This window comes from Pseudophryne corroboree, chromosome 9, assembly GCF_028390025.1.
Source record: "Pseudophryne corroboree isolate aPseCor3 chromosome 9, aPseCor3.hap2, whole genome shotgun sequence".
NCBI lineage: Eukaryota > Metazoa > Chordata > Amphibia > Anura > Myobatrachidae > Pseudophryne > Pseudophryne corroboree.
In genome coordinates, this window is record NC_086452.1 from 437,059,884 (window position 1) to 437,077,009 (window position 17,126).

The 17,126-nt window shown below is 49.1% G+C and overlaps 1 protein-coding gene across 1 annotated transcript; it reads right to left on the minus strand.

Moving 5' to 3' along the window:
• Positions 1 to 2,003: 2,003 nt before the first annotated feature.
• LOC134957118 (uncharacterized) lies at positions 2,004 to 5,710 on the minus strand. Its single transcript, XM_063938845.1, has 6 exons — positions 5,534 to 5,710; positions 4,846 to 5,365; positions 4,230 to 4,769; positions 4,005 to 4,133; positions 2,845 to 3,929; positions 2,004 to 2,094 (listed from the first exon to the last, which is right to left on the minus strand). Exons 1-5 carry the CDS (start codon positions 5,708 to 5,710, stop codon positions 3,298 to 3,300), a joined length of 1,998 nt encoding a protein of 665 aa, XP_063794915.1. The 3' UTR covers positions 2,004 to 2,094; positions 2,845 to 3,297.
• Positions 5,711 to 17,126: the final 11,416 nt, after the last annotated feature.

Genomic DNA, 17,126 nt, shown 5'->3' on the forward strand with positions numbered 1-17,126 from the left:
GATTTTCCAGCAGTTGCCGTGGCCACCAGGTCCGATGGACCGACCCCAAATAACTCCTCTTCCTTTATACGGCAATACACCTTTGTGCCGTTTGGAATCTGCATCACCTGACCACTGTCGTGTCCATAAACATCTTCTGGCAGATATGGACATCGCACTTACTCTTGATGCCAGAGTGCAAATATCCCTCTGTGCATCTCGCATATATAGAAATACATCCTTTAAATGCTCTATAGTCAATAAAATACTGTCCCTGTCAAGGGTATCAATATTTTTAGTCAGGGAATCCGACCAAGCCACCCCAGCTCTGCACATCCAGGCTGAGGCGATCGCTGGTCGCAGTATAACACCAGTATGTGTGTATATACTTTTTATGATATTTTTCCAGCCTCCTGTCAGCTGGCTCCTTGAGGACGGCCCTATCTATAGACGGTACCGCCCATTGTTCTGATAAGCGTGTGAGCGCCTTATCCACCCTAAGGGGTGTTTCCCAACGCGCCCTAACTTCTGGCGGGAAAGGGTATACCGCCCATATTTTCTATCGGGGGGAACCCACGCATCATCACACACTTCATTTAATTTATCTGATTCAGGAAAAACTACGGTAGTTTTTTCACATCCCACATAATACCCTCTTTTGTGGTACTTGTAGTATCAGAAATATGTAACACCTCCTTCATTGCCCTTAACGTGTGGCCCTAATAAGGAATACGTTTGTTTATTCACCGTCGACACTGGATTCAGTGTCCCTGTCTGTGTCTGTGTCGACCGACTAAAGTAAACGGGCGTTTTAAAACCCCTGACGGTGTTTTTGAGACGTCTGGACCGGTACTAATTGTTTGTCGGCCGTCTCATGTCGTCAACCGACCTTGGCGCGTGTTGACATTATCACGTAATTCCCTAAATAAGCCATCCATTCCGGTGTCGACTCCCTAGAGAGTGACATCACCATTACAGGCAATTGCTCCGCCTCCTCACCAACATCGTCCTCATACATGTCGACACACACGTACCGACACACAGCACACACACAGGGAATGCTCTGATAGAGGACAGGACCTACTAGCCCTTTGGAGAGACAGAGGGAGAGTTTGCCAGCACACACCAAAAACGCTATAATTATATAGGGACAACCTTATATAAGTGTTTTCCCTTATAGCATCTTTTTTATATATTTCTAATACCAAATTAGTGCCCCCCCTCTCTGTTTTAACCCTGTTTCTGTAGTGCAGTGCAGGGGAGAGCCTGGGAGCCTTCCCTCCAGCCTTTCTGTGAGGGAAAATGGCGCTGTGTGCTGAGGAGATAGGCCCCGCCCCTTTTTTGGCGGCCTCGTCTCCCGCTCTTAACGGATTCTGGCAGGGGTTAAATATCTCCATATAGCCCCCGGAGGCTATATGTGAGGTATTTTTAGCCAAAAAAGGTTTTCATTTGCCTCCCAGGGCGCCCCCCTCCCAGCGCCCTGCACCCTCAGTGACTGCCGTGTGAAGTGTGCTGAGAGGAAAATGGCGCACAGCTGCAGTGCTGTGCGCTACCTTAAGAAGACTGAGGAGTCTTCTGCCGCCGATTCTGGACCTCTTCTCGTTTCAGCATCTGCAAGGGGGCCGGCGGCGAGGCTCCGGTGACCATCCAGGCTGTACCTGTGATCGTCCCTCTGGAGCTAATGTCCAGTAGCCAAGAAGCCAATCCATCCTGCACGCAGGTGAGCTCACTTCTTCTCCCCTAAGTCCCTCGTTGCAGTGATCCTGTTGCCAGCAGGACTCACTGTAAAATAAAAAACCTAAGCTAAACTTTTCTAAGCAGCTCTTTAGGAGAGCCACCTAGATTGCACCCTTCTCGGCCGGGCACAAAAATCTAACTGAGGCTTGGAGGAGGGTCATAGGGGGAGGAGCCAGTGCACACCACCTGATCCTAAAGCTTTACTTTTTGTGCCCTGTCTCCTGCGGAGCCGCTATTCCCCATGGTCCTTTCAGGAACCCCAGCATCCACTAGGACGATAGAGAAATTGTATTTGATTATTGAAATAAAAATTGAAAGGTAATATAACAAAAAAGTAGTTTGTTATTCTTTATATTCTTTTCTTGTGTAGATAGATATCTGTGGGGAAAAGAAAAAAAGTATATTAAGTAAAGACACTAAAGTCATGTTCATTTCTTTCCCAAGAACATTTGTGGAACCACACAGCCCAGCATGACCCATTGCTGGGCTGTGTGGTTCCACAAAGGCAGGCGGTCCAAAGTGGAATAGTGGCGTGAGTGGTCAGCACTTTGACACGCTAACATTTGTGGAACCACACAGCCCAGCATGACCCATTGCTGGGCTGTGTGGTTCCACAAAGGCAGGCGGTCCAAAGTGGAATAGTGGCGTGAGTGGTCAGCACTTTGACACGCTAACATTTGTGGAACCACACAGCCCAGCATGACCCATTGCTGGGCTGTGTGGTTCCACAAAGGCAGGCGGTCCAAAGTGGAATAGTGGCGTGAGTGGTCAGCACTTTGACACGCTAACATTTGTGGAACCACACAGGCCAGCATGACCCACTGCTGGGCTGTGTGGTTCCACAAAGGCAGGCGGTCCAAAGTGGAATAGTGGCGTGAGTGGTCAGCACTTTGATACGCTAACATTTGTGGAACCACACAGCCCAGCATGACCCATTGCTGGGCTGTGTGGTTCCACAAAGGCAGGCGGTCCAAAGTGGAATAGTGGCGTGAGTGGTCAGCACTTTGACACGCTAACATTTGTGGAACCACACAGCCCAGCATGACCCATTGCTGGGATGTGTGGTTTCACAAAGGTAGGCGGTCCAAAGTTTCTAGAATATATACATTGAAACATTGCTCTACTCACCTTGGTACGCACAACACGAACTTATGCCGTCCACTTCAATTTTCCACCCAATCCTATGAATAAGCCAAAAACACACTAGTGAATAGTAAATTCACACAATAGTGAAAGCCTATTGTACAACATTACAAAAAGGATTTTTTGGGTAAAAGAGTGGTATCAGAATTGCTCTTTGGCCCATCATACATGTAGCCACAAGGAGCTTTCATCCGTTACCACACGCGCCCGCATACATGCCCGCGCATGTATGCCTACACAAAGCTCCTTGGTAGTACCCGGTCACGGGAGGGGAAGCCCAACAAAGAAAAAACAATAGTAAGAAAAAAAAAAAACTAATTAGAGGGGAAGAAAGGGATACATGAAAAACATATGAAATAAATAAAACAATACGACCGGGCTTATGGTGGAAGTCTGTCCGGATCCTGGTGTTCCTCCTGAGTGTGGGGTGTCGATGTCCTATGAGGCATGGTAGTACGTTGACTGGGCCTCTGTGGGCCATGCGGCTGTAGATGTGGCGGCCGGTGGTGGAGGCATCTGGTGGGTGGGGTACATCCCTGTATATCCCTGGTACATCTGTGACTGTCTGTACTGGGATGGTACTTGCGGAAGGGTACGAGGCGTCCTTGTGGCTTGTGACGGCGGAAATGGTGGATCACCAGCGTGTTGATGATCTGGTTCTGGGAGCTTGTCATAGATCATCTGCAGTGTGGTTGCGATGAGCTGTTGGCTGGATGAGGATTGTCGATGGCTCTCCGACATGTTGGTATTGCTGTGTGCCAGACATGTTGTGTTCTCCACGAGCCGGCTCATGGATTCGGCCAGAATGTGAAGGACGTCCATAGTCTTCCTATGATCGTTCATTCTGACCTGTAGCATTGTGGCCGTGCTGTCGGCAAGAGCCTTCTGCATTTCAAGCAGACTGTTTGACATCTTCTCCATTGTCCTCTCAATGTTGTCCAGTCTGCTTCCAACAACATTTGTGTAGGTATCCTGGCGGGAAGTAATCTCCGATGCCAGGGTGTTCACCCTCTGAACAGTTGAGGGATTCTGCCCTTCCTGGGCGTCTGCCACCACTTGCATTTGGGCAGCTGAAAATAAAATTAGAAAATTTAATACACATTCATCATACATTTGTTTGAAGGCTCACAATTCTATTTACTCACACAGGGATGTAGCAACTGCAGCCTGCTGCACTTCCACCTCGTCATCCTCTGACGACTCCTGTAGGAGGAGATCCGGCCTGTAGTAGGAACCAATTCCCGAAGCTAGTCCGCTGCTGGTCCGTGGCACCACTGTTTGCAAAAAATTTTTTTGTTTAAGTTAATAAACTATACAAAACTGCTGCAACCCCCCCCCCCCCCCCCCCCAAAAAAAATTTAAATACAAACCTTCTCCATCCTGTGGTGCCGCTGCTCCAGGAGCTTCACTTGTCCTCGTATCTGAAGACTTTTCAAGGGTCTGGCTGGATACGTCTGCACGGCTGTCCTCAAACCCAAGAAAAGTCTCATCTGTTAACCCTGTAGACTCAAACAGATCGGGTGATGGGTCCACAAGGGTTGTGTCTTGAGGCTCTTCAGTCACAGTCCCTGAGCTCCTGGAGATACGACGATCTGGTGATGACCTGCGCGCAGGAGCTGTAGTTTGGCGCCCATCTTGTGGTGTGGTCGCCGACGGTGTATGGCGCACAGGTGAAGTTCTGTGCGCTGATGTCTGGCGCACAGGTGATAGTCTGCGCGCCGACTTCGTCTGGTGCACAGGTGACAAACTGTGCGATGACGATCTGTGGCGCACAGGTGAAGATCTGCGCGCTCCTGATGCTTGCTGCGCAGGTGTCGGTCCGCGCGCTGCTGTCGATGCCTGCTGCGCAGGTGTCGGTCCGCGCGCTGGCGATGTCCTGCGCGCAGGTGATGTCCTCTGGGCAGGCCTGTCTGAAAAAAAAAAAATCACATTAGCAAGTACAAAACAATTATTTCGTTAATACAGCTCATCTGAATTTATTCTTACCATCAGGCCTCCTTTTGGACAGCTTATCTCCCGCCTTCTTCCGTCTTCTGGGCGGTTCTTCCTCCTCGGGAAAGCCAGCAGGACGGCTAGAGTCCACACCTCCGCGAACTCCTTCGACCATGGCAGGGTTCATGCGCCTTCTAATAACATTCTCCCAGGGTAGCCACTTCAGGTTGAGAGCCGGTCCACCTCCCGTAGCGGTCTCATGTCGGCGCTGAATCCCCATCTTCTTTTTGGTCTGTCTGCGGCAATCACTGTACCGCTTCATGCAGTTTCTGGTGCTCCGGCGGTTTCCAGATACTGCAGTGACTTGGCTCGCGATGGCATCCCAGATGCTTTGCTTTGTCCTAGCTGCTGTGGTCTGTGCCCTTGGTCCATACAGAACGTCGTAGTACCTATCGACGCCATCCACTAGAGCACAGTTTTCCGCCTCAGTGTATCTGGGGCCACGCGGCTTTTTCGGTCCTGCATCTTCACCAGAGGCTTCCTCCTCCGACTGCTCCTCTGGCTGGCTTCTTGCCTTTAGGGATTGAAAAAACAAAAAACATGCATTTAATAAGATCGGTATGTACCTGTGAGTGTCAGTATCCCTGGCATTGCGCACATATACATGTAGGTGTGCATGGCAGTGCGCAAACTAGGGTGGGTCAAGTTGGATGCTATTTGTGTCTGCAGGTGTTGTCAGTACCTTTCTACTAGGCTTTTTCTTAGTCTTCTCATGGGTCCTTGACGACCGCGGCTGGTCACTGCATGCCTGGTCGGTCGTATCCCCCTCCTGGGTCGGCTCCCACTCCTCGTTGCTATGCAGGGATAGATCCGAGTGGGTGGGGGAAAGGGGGGATCGGGGCTGCTTGTCCCTTGACATCTCTGTTTTAAAAAGACATAAAAAAATTTTTTATATATATTTAAAAATTTAACACATTACATAATTAAATGCAATCACATCATGCTGCTGGGACCCCAGTTCTCAAGCAGGACCAAAGCACAAAAGCAAAAAATAAAAAATAAAAAAAAACCCTGTACAAGCATCCCTGCACATACTGGAAATCAACCATGGCTGACACACCCAAAATGGCTGACACACCCAAAATGGCTGACACCCCCAAAATGGCTGACACCCCCAAAATGGCTGACACCCCCTAGCCAAAAAGCATCCCTGCACACTCAGGAGGTACACCAGAGCTAAAAGGGGAGGTAGAAAACATGTTTGGCATACAACCGACACCACATGTCGGCCGCATGGCCGCCCAAACTTGCTCAAAATCACCCCAAACTAACCGAAAAGCATCCCTGCACACTCAGGAGGTACACCAGAGCTAAAAGGGGAGGTAGAAAACATGTTTGGCATACAACCGACACCACATGTCGGCCGCATGGCCGACCAAACTTGCTCAAAATCACCCCAAACTAACCGAAAAGCATCCCTGCACACTCAGGAGGTACACCAGAGCTAAAAGAGGAGGTAGAAAACATGTTTGGCATACAACCGACACCACATGTCGGCCGCATGGCCGACCAAACTTGCTCAAAATCACCCCAAACTAACCGAAAAGCATCCCTGCACACTCAGGAGGTACACCAGAGCTAAAAGAGGAGGTAGAAAACATGTTTGGCATACATCCGACACCACATGTCGGCCGCATGGCCGACCAAACTTGCTCAAAATCACTCCAAACTAACCGAAAACCATCCCTGCACACAAAAGGAGGTACACCAGAGCTAAAATAGGAGGGAAGAAACATGTTTGACAAACAAACACCACAACATATCGACCGCATTGCTACCGACACACACTAAAATCAGCCCAAACTAGCCAAAAATCAATCCTGCACATGCTGGAGGTACACCAATGTAAAAGCAAGACCCAAAAAGTCGTTTTAAGAAGAAAAGAAAAAAAAAAAAAAGAAAAACTACCCCAAAACACAAAAATCCACAAAAAATATGCAGCAAAACAAGCAGGAGCTATACACATACCCAAACACCCCATGTACACCTCATGGCAACCCCCACTACACAAACACATACATGCAACACCAGACCCACATGTGGTACTTACCTACAAATGCTGTAAAAGCTCCGAAAAAGGCTCTCCTCCGGGGTAACAAGTATCCTCCTGTCTGTCCTGGAATAAAGCCTGCTGGGGTGTCCAAACAATACCACAGCAAACAACCAATTTGTTAGCTCTGCACCTCCTCACACCTCTCTGCAGGTTCACAAAATGGCTGCAGAGCACGCAGCAAACAAGCCCTAATAAAGGGCTGCTTTCGGCGGAAAGTCGAATTCGGGACGCCCACTAATCGCCGATTGGGCCGTTATCCGCCAAGGGGTGTGTCGAATCCATTATGCATTGCATATGGTGAATTCATGGTCCCGGCGGCAGGCTGCGGCTGTCGAGTGCTGCCGAATTTTTAAACGGGCGGAAATAAGGCGCGATTCGCCCGGGATTGCATATACCCCTATACCTCTTAAATTCCCTGTTTGTGCTGATAAACTGCACAGGGGGTTCTTGTCAGGTATTGTGCTGCTGATATTGTACTAGGTTGCCTTGCATTGAGCTTTCGGATATGTCAGCTACAAAGGGCAATGGTGCTGGGGCTGATCCCACATTGTGTGGTTGTGACGCTGCAGACACATTTGATGAAAACATAGCAGCTGACGGTTCAGGTTCTGGGGGATCCTTACCCCCATGTGGGACTGTAGCAATGGGGGTTCAAAATGACCCACCTTGGGCTACCTACTCCACGCTTTTGAATACGCTGGTAACTAGACTAACGCCCCCTATGGGACCTCCTGTGCCGGTACAACCGCTTATGGTTCCTGTGGTTAACCCGCCATGGGCAGATCAACTGTCCGCTCAGTTACAGCAATTGAACCAATCTCTGACTACTCAGAAGTCTAACACTCGCCCGCCTAAGACCAAGGGATCCTCTAAGCGGGCCATTACTTACTCACAATCCACCAACGTCCCGGACACCTCGTCTGATGAGGATGGCGTTTATACTGACCCCACAGATTCTGATTCCGACTCTTCTGATGGGGAAGCTGTTTCACAGGTGGATGTCCCTGACTTGTTGGAGGCTATCAGGCTCATTCTTCAGGTTTAAACATCAGAAAGTGGTTAAACAAGTTTTACCTCATTCTGACCATTTAGTTGACATACGTCAGGAGTCCTGGGAAAATCCCGAAAAGAAATTCACGCCTCACAAGAAGATGCTGGCTCGCTACCCCCATGCAGCGGAGCTAAGTAAAAATTGGGAAACACCCCCGCCAGTGGATTCGCAGGTGGCGCGGCTGGTGGTATCCTCGGCTCTGCCTGTAACTACCGTCACGTCTCTGAAAGAACCGATGGATAAGCGTGTGGAGGGTTGTTTAAAGGCAATTTACACCCTAACTGGTGCTGCACATAGACCCACCATTGCAGCGACATGGGCTGCAGAGGCTGTTGAAGCGTGGGCTCAGGAGCTGGAGGAGGAGTTGCCTTCCAACGCTTCTGATCATGCTAGACAATGTCTTTCATATATTCTCACAGCGTCTCATTGATATTAAGGAGGCGGCGTATGATGCTGTATTCTGGCGGCCAAGGCTTCTACTACGTCCATTTTGTCTCGCTGGATTCTCTGGTTATGGTCCTGGTCTGTGGATCTGGACTCTTAGAAAACCCGGGAGGTACTCCCTTTTAAAGGAGACATTCTTTTCGGAGAAGACCTCAACAAGATAGTAGCTGACTTAGCATGTCTACCTAGTACTGCTCCTTCGGTGCCGAAGGCTAGGAGTACTCCCTTTCGCCCTTCAGGGAAAGCAAAAGGTCAGGCGTACCCGAAACAGGGTGTTTCAACTCCTCGTGGACAGGTGGGGCCTTCCAGATGTGGACCTGATGGAGTCTCGACACAGTCACAAGGTTCCGGTCTTCGGAGCAAGGACAAGGGATCCTCAAGCAGCGTTCGTGGATGCACTGGCAATTCCATGGAAATTTCGGCTGCAATACGTGTTCCCTCTGGTGTCACTCCTGCCCAGAGTAATAAGGAAGTTCAAGCAAGAAGGAGGAATCTTACTTCTGATCGCTCCCACGTGGCCCAGACGACATTGGTTCTCAGACCTTCAGGGTCTCTCGATAGAGCGTCCTCTTCTACTTCCACAGCGCCCAGATCTCCTCGTTCAGGGCCCCTGTGTATATCAGGATTTAGCCCAGTTGGCTTTGACGGCGTGGCTCTTGAAGCTTCCGTCTTGAGGGCCAAAGGATTTTCTGAGGCGGTCATTCAAACCCTGTTGAAGGCCCAGAAACTGGCTTCTGCTCGGATTTACCATAGGGGCTGGTATTCTTACTTTGCTTGGTGCGCATCTAACAATCATGACGCTTACAAGTTTATTACGGCCAAACTTTTGGCCTTTCTACAACAGGGTCTGGCCTTCGTCTGGCCTCCATCAAGGTTCATATTTCTGCTTTGTCGGTTTGGTTCAAGAGAAAAATTGCAACTTTACCTGATGTACATACATTCACTCAGGGTGTGTTGCGGAGTCAACCTCCCTATATCCCGCCTGTGGCCCCTTGGGACTTGTTGGTGGTTTTGGAGGCGTTGCAAGGGTCTCCGTTTGAGCCTCTTGAATCTGCAGACCTTAAGTGGCTTTCTCTTAAGGTATTGTTGCTGCTGGCTATTGCCTCTGCTAGAAGGGTGTCTGATCTGGGTGCCTTGTCTTGTAGGTCACCATATATGATTTTTTACCGAGATCGGGCGGTTCTTAGAACACTTTCCGGGTATTTACCTAAGGTGGTGTCTTCTTTCCACCTTAATCAGGAGATTGTGAATTGTCTTCCAAAGAGCGGTCTTTGGATGTGGTACGGGCTCTCCGTATCTACGTGAAGAGAACTGCCTCCATCAGGAAGTCGGATTCTCTCTTTGTTCTGTTTGGTTTTCACAAACGTGGCTGGCCTGCTCATAAGCAGACCCTGGCCAGATGGATTAGAATGGTGATTGCACATGCTTATGTACAGGCTGGCCTTCCAGCTCCTGCTACCACAAAGGCCCATACTACTTGGTCGGTTGGACCTTTTTGGGCGGGCTGCCGTGGTGCGACCCTTGAACAATTGTGCAAGGCGGCTACGTGGTCCTTAGTGAACATGTTCATAAGGTTCTATGCCTTCGATACTTCTGCCTCCCAGGATGCTTCCTTTGGATGCCGGGTTCTTGTGCCCGCTACAGTGCGTCCCCTCCCATAAGGAACTGCTTTAGGACATCCCCAATGTCATTCCCTGTGGAGCCCAGTGTACCCCACAGCAGAAAACGAGATTTATGGTAAGAACTTACCGTTGTTAAATCTCTTTCTGCGAGGTACACTGGGCTCCACAGGGCGCCCACCCTGACGCACTTAGCTTCCTTGGGTTGGTATGGCATTAGGCGCTGACACTTTCTCCTGTCGTGAGAATGTTGTGTATGTGGCTACTGACAGTTGTTGTCTCTTTTGCCTGCTGCTGCATTGGACTGATTAACAAAAACTGAGCTCCTGTGCACGGAGGCGGGGTTATAGAGGAGGCGGTGCTAGGCATTCTGGGAACAGTCAAAGCTTTGAGCCTGTTGGTGCCTCGGATCTGTGGAGCCCAGTGTACCTCGCAGAAAGAGATTTAACAACAGTAAGTTCTTACCATAAATCTCTTTTTCTGCTGTGGGGTACACTGGGCTCCACAGGGAATGACATTTTCAGCACTTTTTTAGTACCTTATCATGTTTTTTTTTTACTAATATAACACTTTTTAGCATTCGAATTAACACCTGTCACCTATGAAACACTCCTCAACACATAGAATATGCATCTTTCTTATTTAACACTTACTAACACCTAATCTCTAAGTAGTGTGGTGCCTTGCGGCAGCTGGGCTTTGTTATCTCGGTGGGGTCCCACCTCTTGGACATGTACCATAGTGTTAGTGTTAGGGATCCACTAGATGGGGTCACCTGGATACTGGCTGGTGGGCTCATATTTTTTGGCCAAAAAGTATGCCAAGCAGCTTGATTTTGCACCATGTTAGATTCATTATAATTATTATGATTAGCAGTGCTTGGTACTCTAGATGGTGCTTCTGCATTATTTTTTCTTCTGTGTGGAACTACAAGTCTCAACATGATAGCACCTTTCATTATGTTTGTAATTAGGGTGTGCAGTCCAAGATCCTGCTCCCCCCTTCCCATATACAAAATCATCTTTGTCAGACTGTGCCGGCAATGTTATAATCGTGATTCTGTAGTGATATGATCTTGTATCTGGTGATATCCCCAGTCTTCTCAAATTTCAACAATATTCACTCTGGAGATGTTTCGCTCAAATCTCCACTCTCGGAGGATTGAGTTGAATAAGTCTAACAATAAAGGTGAGAGAGCCAGAGCACATTTCCTACGGGTGTGGATCATCAAATTGACAGTGTCTAGGTCGACAATGTTTAGGTCGACCACTATAGGTTGACAGTCACTAGGTTGACAGGGTTGGAAGGTCGTCAGGGTTTCTAGGTCGACATGTGCTAGGTCGACAGGTCAAAAGGTCGACATGAGGTTTTGTGGGAGGGGGGGGAGGGGGTTGTTGTGTTTTCTGCGTACAGGGACCGGGAAGCCGAATTAGTGCACCGTGTCCCCTCGCTTTGCTCACCATGCTTCGGGCAAGGTTATCATTCCAATCGTAGTCCACTATGAAAAAGTAAAAAAAAGTAAAAAAATTTGAAAACCTCATGTCGACCTAGACAGTGTTGATCTTCAGACCGGATCCCTTTCCTACAGTATGATGCTGTAAAGCCAATACAGGGCCTGGTGTGGACGTATTCTTTATTGTTTTAGCTCTTCAATTAAAAAAAGCCACTTCTCAGTTAGATGAGTGCAGGAAGGTGGCAAGTTTTAAGGAAGTCCTTCATTCAGTTCTTGTGGTTGACCTTGAGGATCACCAGACTGCAAATCATAACGTTTAGAGTAGTAATCACGGCAGTGGTCTGCAATTTTTTGTGAATCATAGAGGAGATGATCTGAGCCAAACTATAAGTATATCATCCTGTTCCGCGTTTCTTGATACTCAGGTCCAGGGCTAGGGTAGAGTGCACCTTGTCACCCCTTTCATAGCACTTTATTACAAATCCATTGCTAGCTGCTTTGTTAGAGTACATTTTATTAAACTGGAACCTGAGCGCATGTAGTTTTAGTAGATATTCTGCTTGGTGCTTCTCTGTCACTGCTGCTATGGATGTCTCCAGTTTGGGCGTTAGTTCTCTATTGAGGCCTTGCTTATGAAAAGTGCCAACACAGTTGCCGTCTGGGCTTACCATTTTATAGAGTTCCTTGGACCCTCCTGAGTTAATTATGAGCTCTGTTTATTAAAAAGGAGAGTTATGGTAGGCTTACCATTGTTAACTCTCTTTCTGCGAAGTACATTGGGTTCCACAAGGAAACATTGTGGGGGGAGAGTGTAGAGTGGATCTTGATCCAGAGGCACCAACAGGCTAAAACTAGGCTGTCCCAGGATGTATTGGGGCCTCCTCTATAACCCCGCCTCCAGAGACTGTGAGCTCAGTTTCGTTAACCAGTCCAATGCAGGAGCAGGTAAATGAGAAGGTAGATGTTAGTCACATAGAACCACATTCTCACAGGAGAAAGGACCAGCGGCTAATGCCATACAAACCCACAGAAGCTAGGTGCGTCAGGGTGGGCACCCTGTGGAACCCACTGTACCTTGCAGAAAGAGAGCTAACAATGGTAAGTGCTACCATACTTTTCTGCAGCAGGTTACATTGGTTTCCACAGGGAAACATCAGGGATGTCCTAAAGCAGTTCCTCAAGGGAGGGGACGCGCCTTAGCGGGAATGAGAACCCGGCATCCAAAGGTAGCATACTGGGAGGCGGAAGTATCAAAGGCATAGAACCTAAAAAATGTGTTCAAAGAGGACCATGTAGCCGCCGTGCACAATCGTTCTGCGGACGCGCCACGGAAGTTCCAACAGACCGAGTAGAATGGGCATTAATAGCAGCAGGAGCTGGGTGACCAGCCTGCACATAAGCTTGTGCAATCACCATTTTAAACAAACTGGACAAGGTTTGCTTATTCGCAGGCCAGCCACGTTTGTGAAAACCAAACAGACAAAAAGGGAGTCTGACCTCCTGATAGAAGCAGTCCTCTCCACATATATTAGGAGAGCCCGTACCACATCCAAATACCGCTCTTTGGAGGACAAATCAGAAGAGATAAAGGCCGGAACCACAATCTCTTGGAGAAGGTGGAAAGATGACACCACCTTAGGTAAATAACCTGGGTGAGTTCTAAGAACTGCCCAGTCACGATGAAATATTAGAAAGGGTGGACGACAGGACAATGCGCATAAGTCCGACACCCTTCTAGCAGCCAATAAAAACAAGACCTTGGCCGTGAGCCATTTAAGGTCCACCGTCTCAAGAGGGTCAAATGGAAACTCTTGCAGGGCATTCAGGACAAGAGCAATGGAGTGACAGGAGCGACATAGGAAGGCTGAATCCGTAAGGCACCCTGAGTGAATGTATTAACGTCATGTATAGACACAATTTTTCTCTGAAACCATCCCGACAAGGCAGATATGTGAACCTTGAGGGAGGCCAGATGAAGGCCTAAGTCCAGGCCTCTTTTTAGAAAAGCCAGAATTCTGGAAGTTCTGAATCTGTATGCATCATAATTCTTATCAGCACACCAGGTGAAGTAAGAATTCCAGGCCCTGTAGTAAATTCGAGCTGAAGGAGGTTTACGGGTTTTTAACATAATTAGGATGACCACCTCAGAGAATCCTTTGGAGTGATGCTTCACGAGCCACGGCGTCAAAGCCAGCCTGGCCAGGTCCGGATAAAGACAAGGGCCTTGTACGAGGAAGTGTGGGCGCTGAGGAAGTAGAAGAGGACGCTCTGTCGATAGACCCTGCAGGTCTGAGAACCAATGCCCTCTGGGCCACGCTGGAGCGACTAAAAGTAGAAATCCTCCTTCTTGTTTGAACTTCCGCAGGACCCTGATACTGGAGGGAACACGTAGGGCTGCCGAAAGTTCCATGGAACTGCCAGTGCTTCCACGAACGCTGCTTGAGGATCCCTGGTCCTTGATCCAAAGACCAGAACCTTGTGATTGTGTCGAGACGCCATCAGGTCTACGTCTGGTAGGCCCCAATTGTCCACTAGGAGTTGAAAGACTTCTGGATGAAGACTCCACTCTTTTGGGATGCCTGGAATGAACACTGCCGATATTGCTGGCAGATGGCGCTCCGCCCAACGAAGGATTCTTAACACTTCCATCATAGCCATGTGGCTTCAAGTGCCACCTTGATGGTCTATGTATGCCACTGTAGTGGCATTGTCTGACCTTCATTGAACTGGCTTGTTCTGTACCAGAGGCAGGGTGAGAGTCAATGCATTGAACACTGCCCGCAACTCCAGAATGTTTATTGGAAGGAGTGACTCTTCCTTGGTCCAGCGACCCTGAAAAAAGTGTTGCTCCATAACCGCACCCTATCCCCTCAGACTGTCGTCCGTTATCAGCAGGACTCAGTCGGGAATCCAGAAGGGACGGCCCCTACTCAGTTGCTGGTCCTGTAGCCACCAGGTCAGTGACAGATGATCACATGATCAAAGTGATCATGTGAGATCTGATCCGATGATGTAGGCTGTCCCACTTGGAAAGGATTAACCTCTGCAAAGGGCGAGAATGAAATTGAGCGCACTCTACCATGTCGAATGCCGACACCATCAGGCCAAGTACTTGCATCGTCAAGTGTATCGATACTCTGGGGAGACAAAGGAAACATCTTATCCTGTCTTGAAGTCTCAGGACTTTTTCTGGAGACAGAAACAGTCATTGACTCTGTGTGTCCAGGAGTGCCCCCAGGTTCACCAAGCTCTGAACTGGGACCAGCAAGGATTTCTTCCAATTGATGAGCCACCCATGGGCTTGTAGGAAGCTTACCATCAGTTGCAGATGACTGAGGAGGACATCGTGGGAATTTGCCAGAATCAGCAACTTGTCCAGATATGGCAGGATCCTGACTCCCTGGTGACAGAGATGGGCCGTCATTACGGCCATGACCTTGGTGAAGATCCGAGGAGCCGTAACCAGCCCAAATAGTAGAGCCTGGAACTGATAGTGGAGGTTGCCAATAGCAAACTGCAGATACTGCTGATGCGACATGGCAATAGGTATATGCAGGTACGCATCCTGTGTATCCAGGGATACCATATAGTCTCCTGGTTCCATAGCCAGTACAATTGAGCGCAGTGTTTCCATACAGAACTTGGACACTCTCACAAACTTGTTCAGTGATTTGAGGTTGAGTATAGGCCAGAAAGACCCATTGGGTTTCAGAACTAGAAACAGGGTCGAGTAGTAACCTCTGCCTCTCTGGGCCAGAGGAACCAGCACTACCACTCCTGTATTCAGGAGGGAACCCACAACCTTTTGTAGAGCTTGCTCCTTTAACGGATCCGAAGGGATAACCATGGTGCAAAACTGGCGAGGGGGACTTCTCTTGAAGGAGACTGCGTACCCGTGAGAGACAACTTTCCGCACCCATGCATCTGGGTGAACAGACCTGGGTGAACTGCAGAAGTCGGCCTCCCACCCTGGGGTCCCCCAGGGGAAGGCCCATCCCGTCATGCGGCAGGCTTGTCTTGTTTAAAAGCACCCCTCCCATTCACCCTCAGATGTTTTAATTAGCTGGGTTCCTGCATTTCAGATCACACATTGATAAGGCCCTATTTAGAGGTAAGTCCTGAATAAATTTATAGAATGTGATAGTATTAGGAATGTTAGGGACCCATGTGATGAAATCACCTGGCCGCGGTACATGGGCCCGCATATTTGCGCAAATGTGTGCTAAGAACTTGAACTATACTCCATGTTAATCGTGAGGATTTATGTAAATTATTTTTACTATCAGTGTTGTTAGTGCTAGGAGTGTGCATCTGCATCTCTCTTCCTCCAGCATAGTATTAAAAGCCTCAGCATGATAGCACCTCTTGATATCTTTAGTAATAGGATGTGCAGTCCAGGTTCCCCCCTTTTTCTTGTTTAGAAGCAGGCTGACGGGCCGCCCAGGACTGCTTTGCCTTGGGTTTAGTGGTTTGGGGAGCATGAGATTGTCTCGGGTATGCCTGACCTTTTGCTTTCCCTTGAGGCCGAAAGGAACTAAAAGTGGTACCTTTAGCCTTCTGTGCAGAAGGATTAGTATTTGGGAAAAAGGCAGTCTTAGCAGCCGCCAATTCAGACACAATTTTATGGTCTTCCCCAAACAAAATGTCCCCCTTAAAGGGGAGTACCTCCAAGGTTTTCACCAGGGGAAAGCGACGGACCTTCAGCTCTTTTTCATGGTCGTCACCCATCCAGGACTTCCACGGTGTCTTCGGTCTTCAGGTTGTCTTCTCTACTCCTACTCCGCCGTCGGACTGACAGCCGCTGCCTCGCACTGACTTATAAGTCAGCCAGAGGGCGCGGGGCGATGACGCGGTGAGCCGTGATTGGCTCACGGAGGCCATCTTGACCAATGCCAAACACAAAATTCTGATTGGCAGGCAAGGACTGGATCCTCTCGGATCCAGACCTGCCGCTAACGCCCGCACCTCCATGCATGTCCTACGCCACCAACGCCCGCACCGCCGTCGCTATGCCCTCACCGCCGCCGCATATGCACGCACCCACCCAGTGATGGATCTGCTGGCCAATCACATCCTCCTCACTGACAGGGGAGTGCTTTCATGGATGAAAGCACGTACCTGTGTCACAGAGGCACTTTAGTAGGAGCCTCCCCTGACTGCATGTCCCTGGAGTACACAGTAGAATACATGTAATGGGCAAATACTGTGACGCACTATATATATGACCCTGACACACCTAAGGTCTAATTCAGACCTGATCGCTAGCAGGCGATTTTTGCACTGCTGCGATCAGATAGTCGCCGCCCATAGGGGAGTGTATTTTAGCTGTGCAAGTGTGCGATCGCATGTGTAGCAGAGCTGTACAAACAGATCTTGTGCAGTCTCTGCGCAGCCCAGGACTTACTCAGCCGCTGCGATCACATCAGCCTGTCCGGGACCAAAATTGACGCCAGGAACCCGACTGCGTTTTTTAAAACACTCCCAGAAAACGGTCAATTGCCACCTGCAAACGCCCACTTCCTGTCAATCTCCTTGCAAACGCCCGTGCGAATGGATCCTTCGCACAAACCCATCGCTGAGCGGTGATCCGCTTTGTACCCATGCGACGCACCTGTGCATTGCGGTGCATGCGCATGCACAGTTTAGACCTGATCG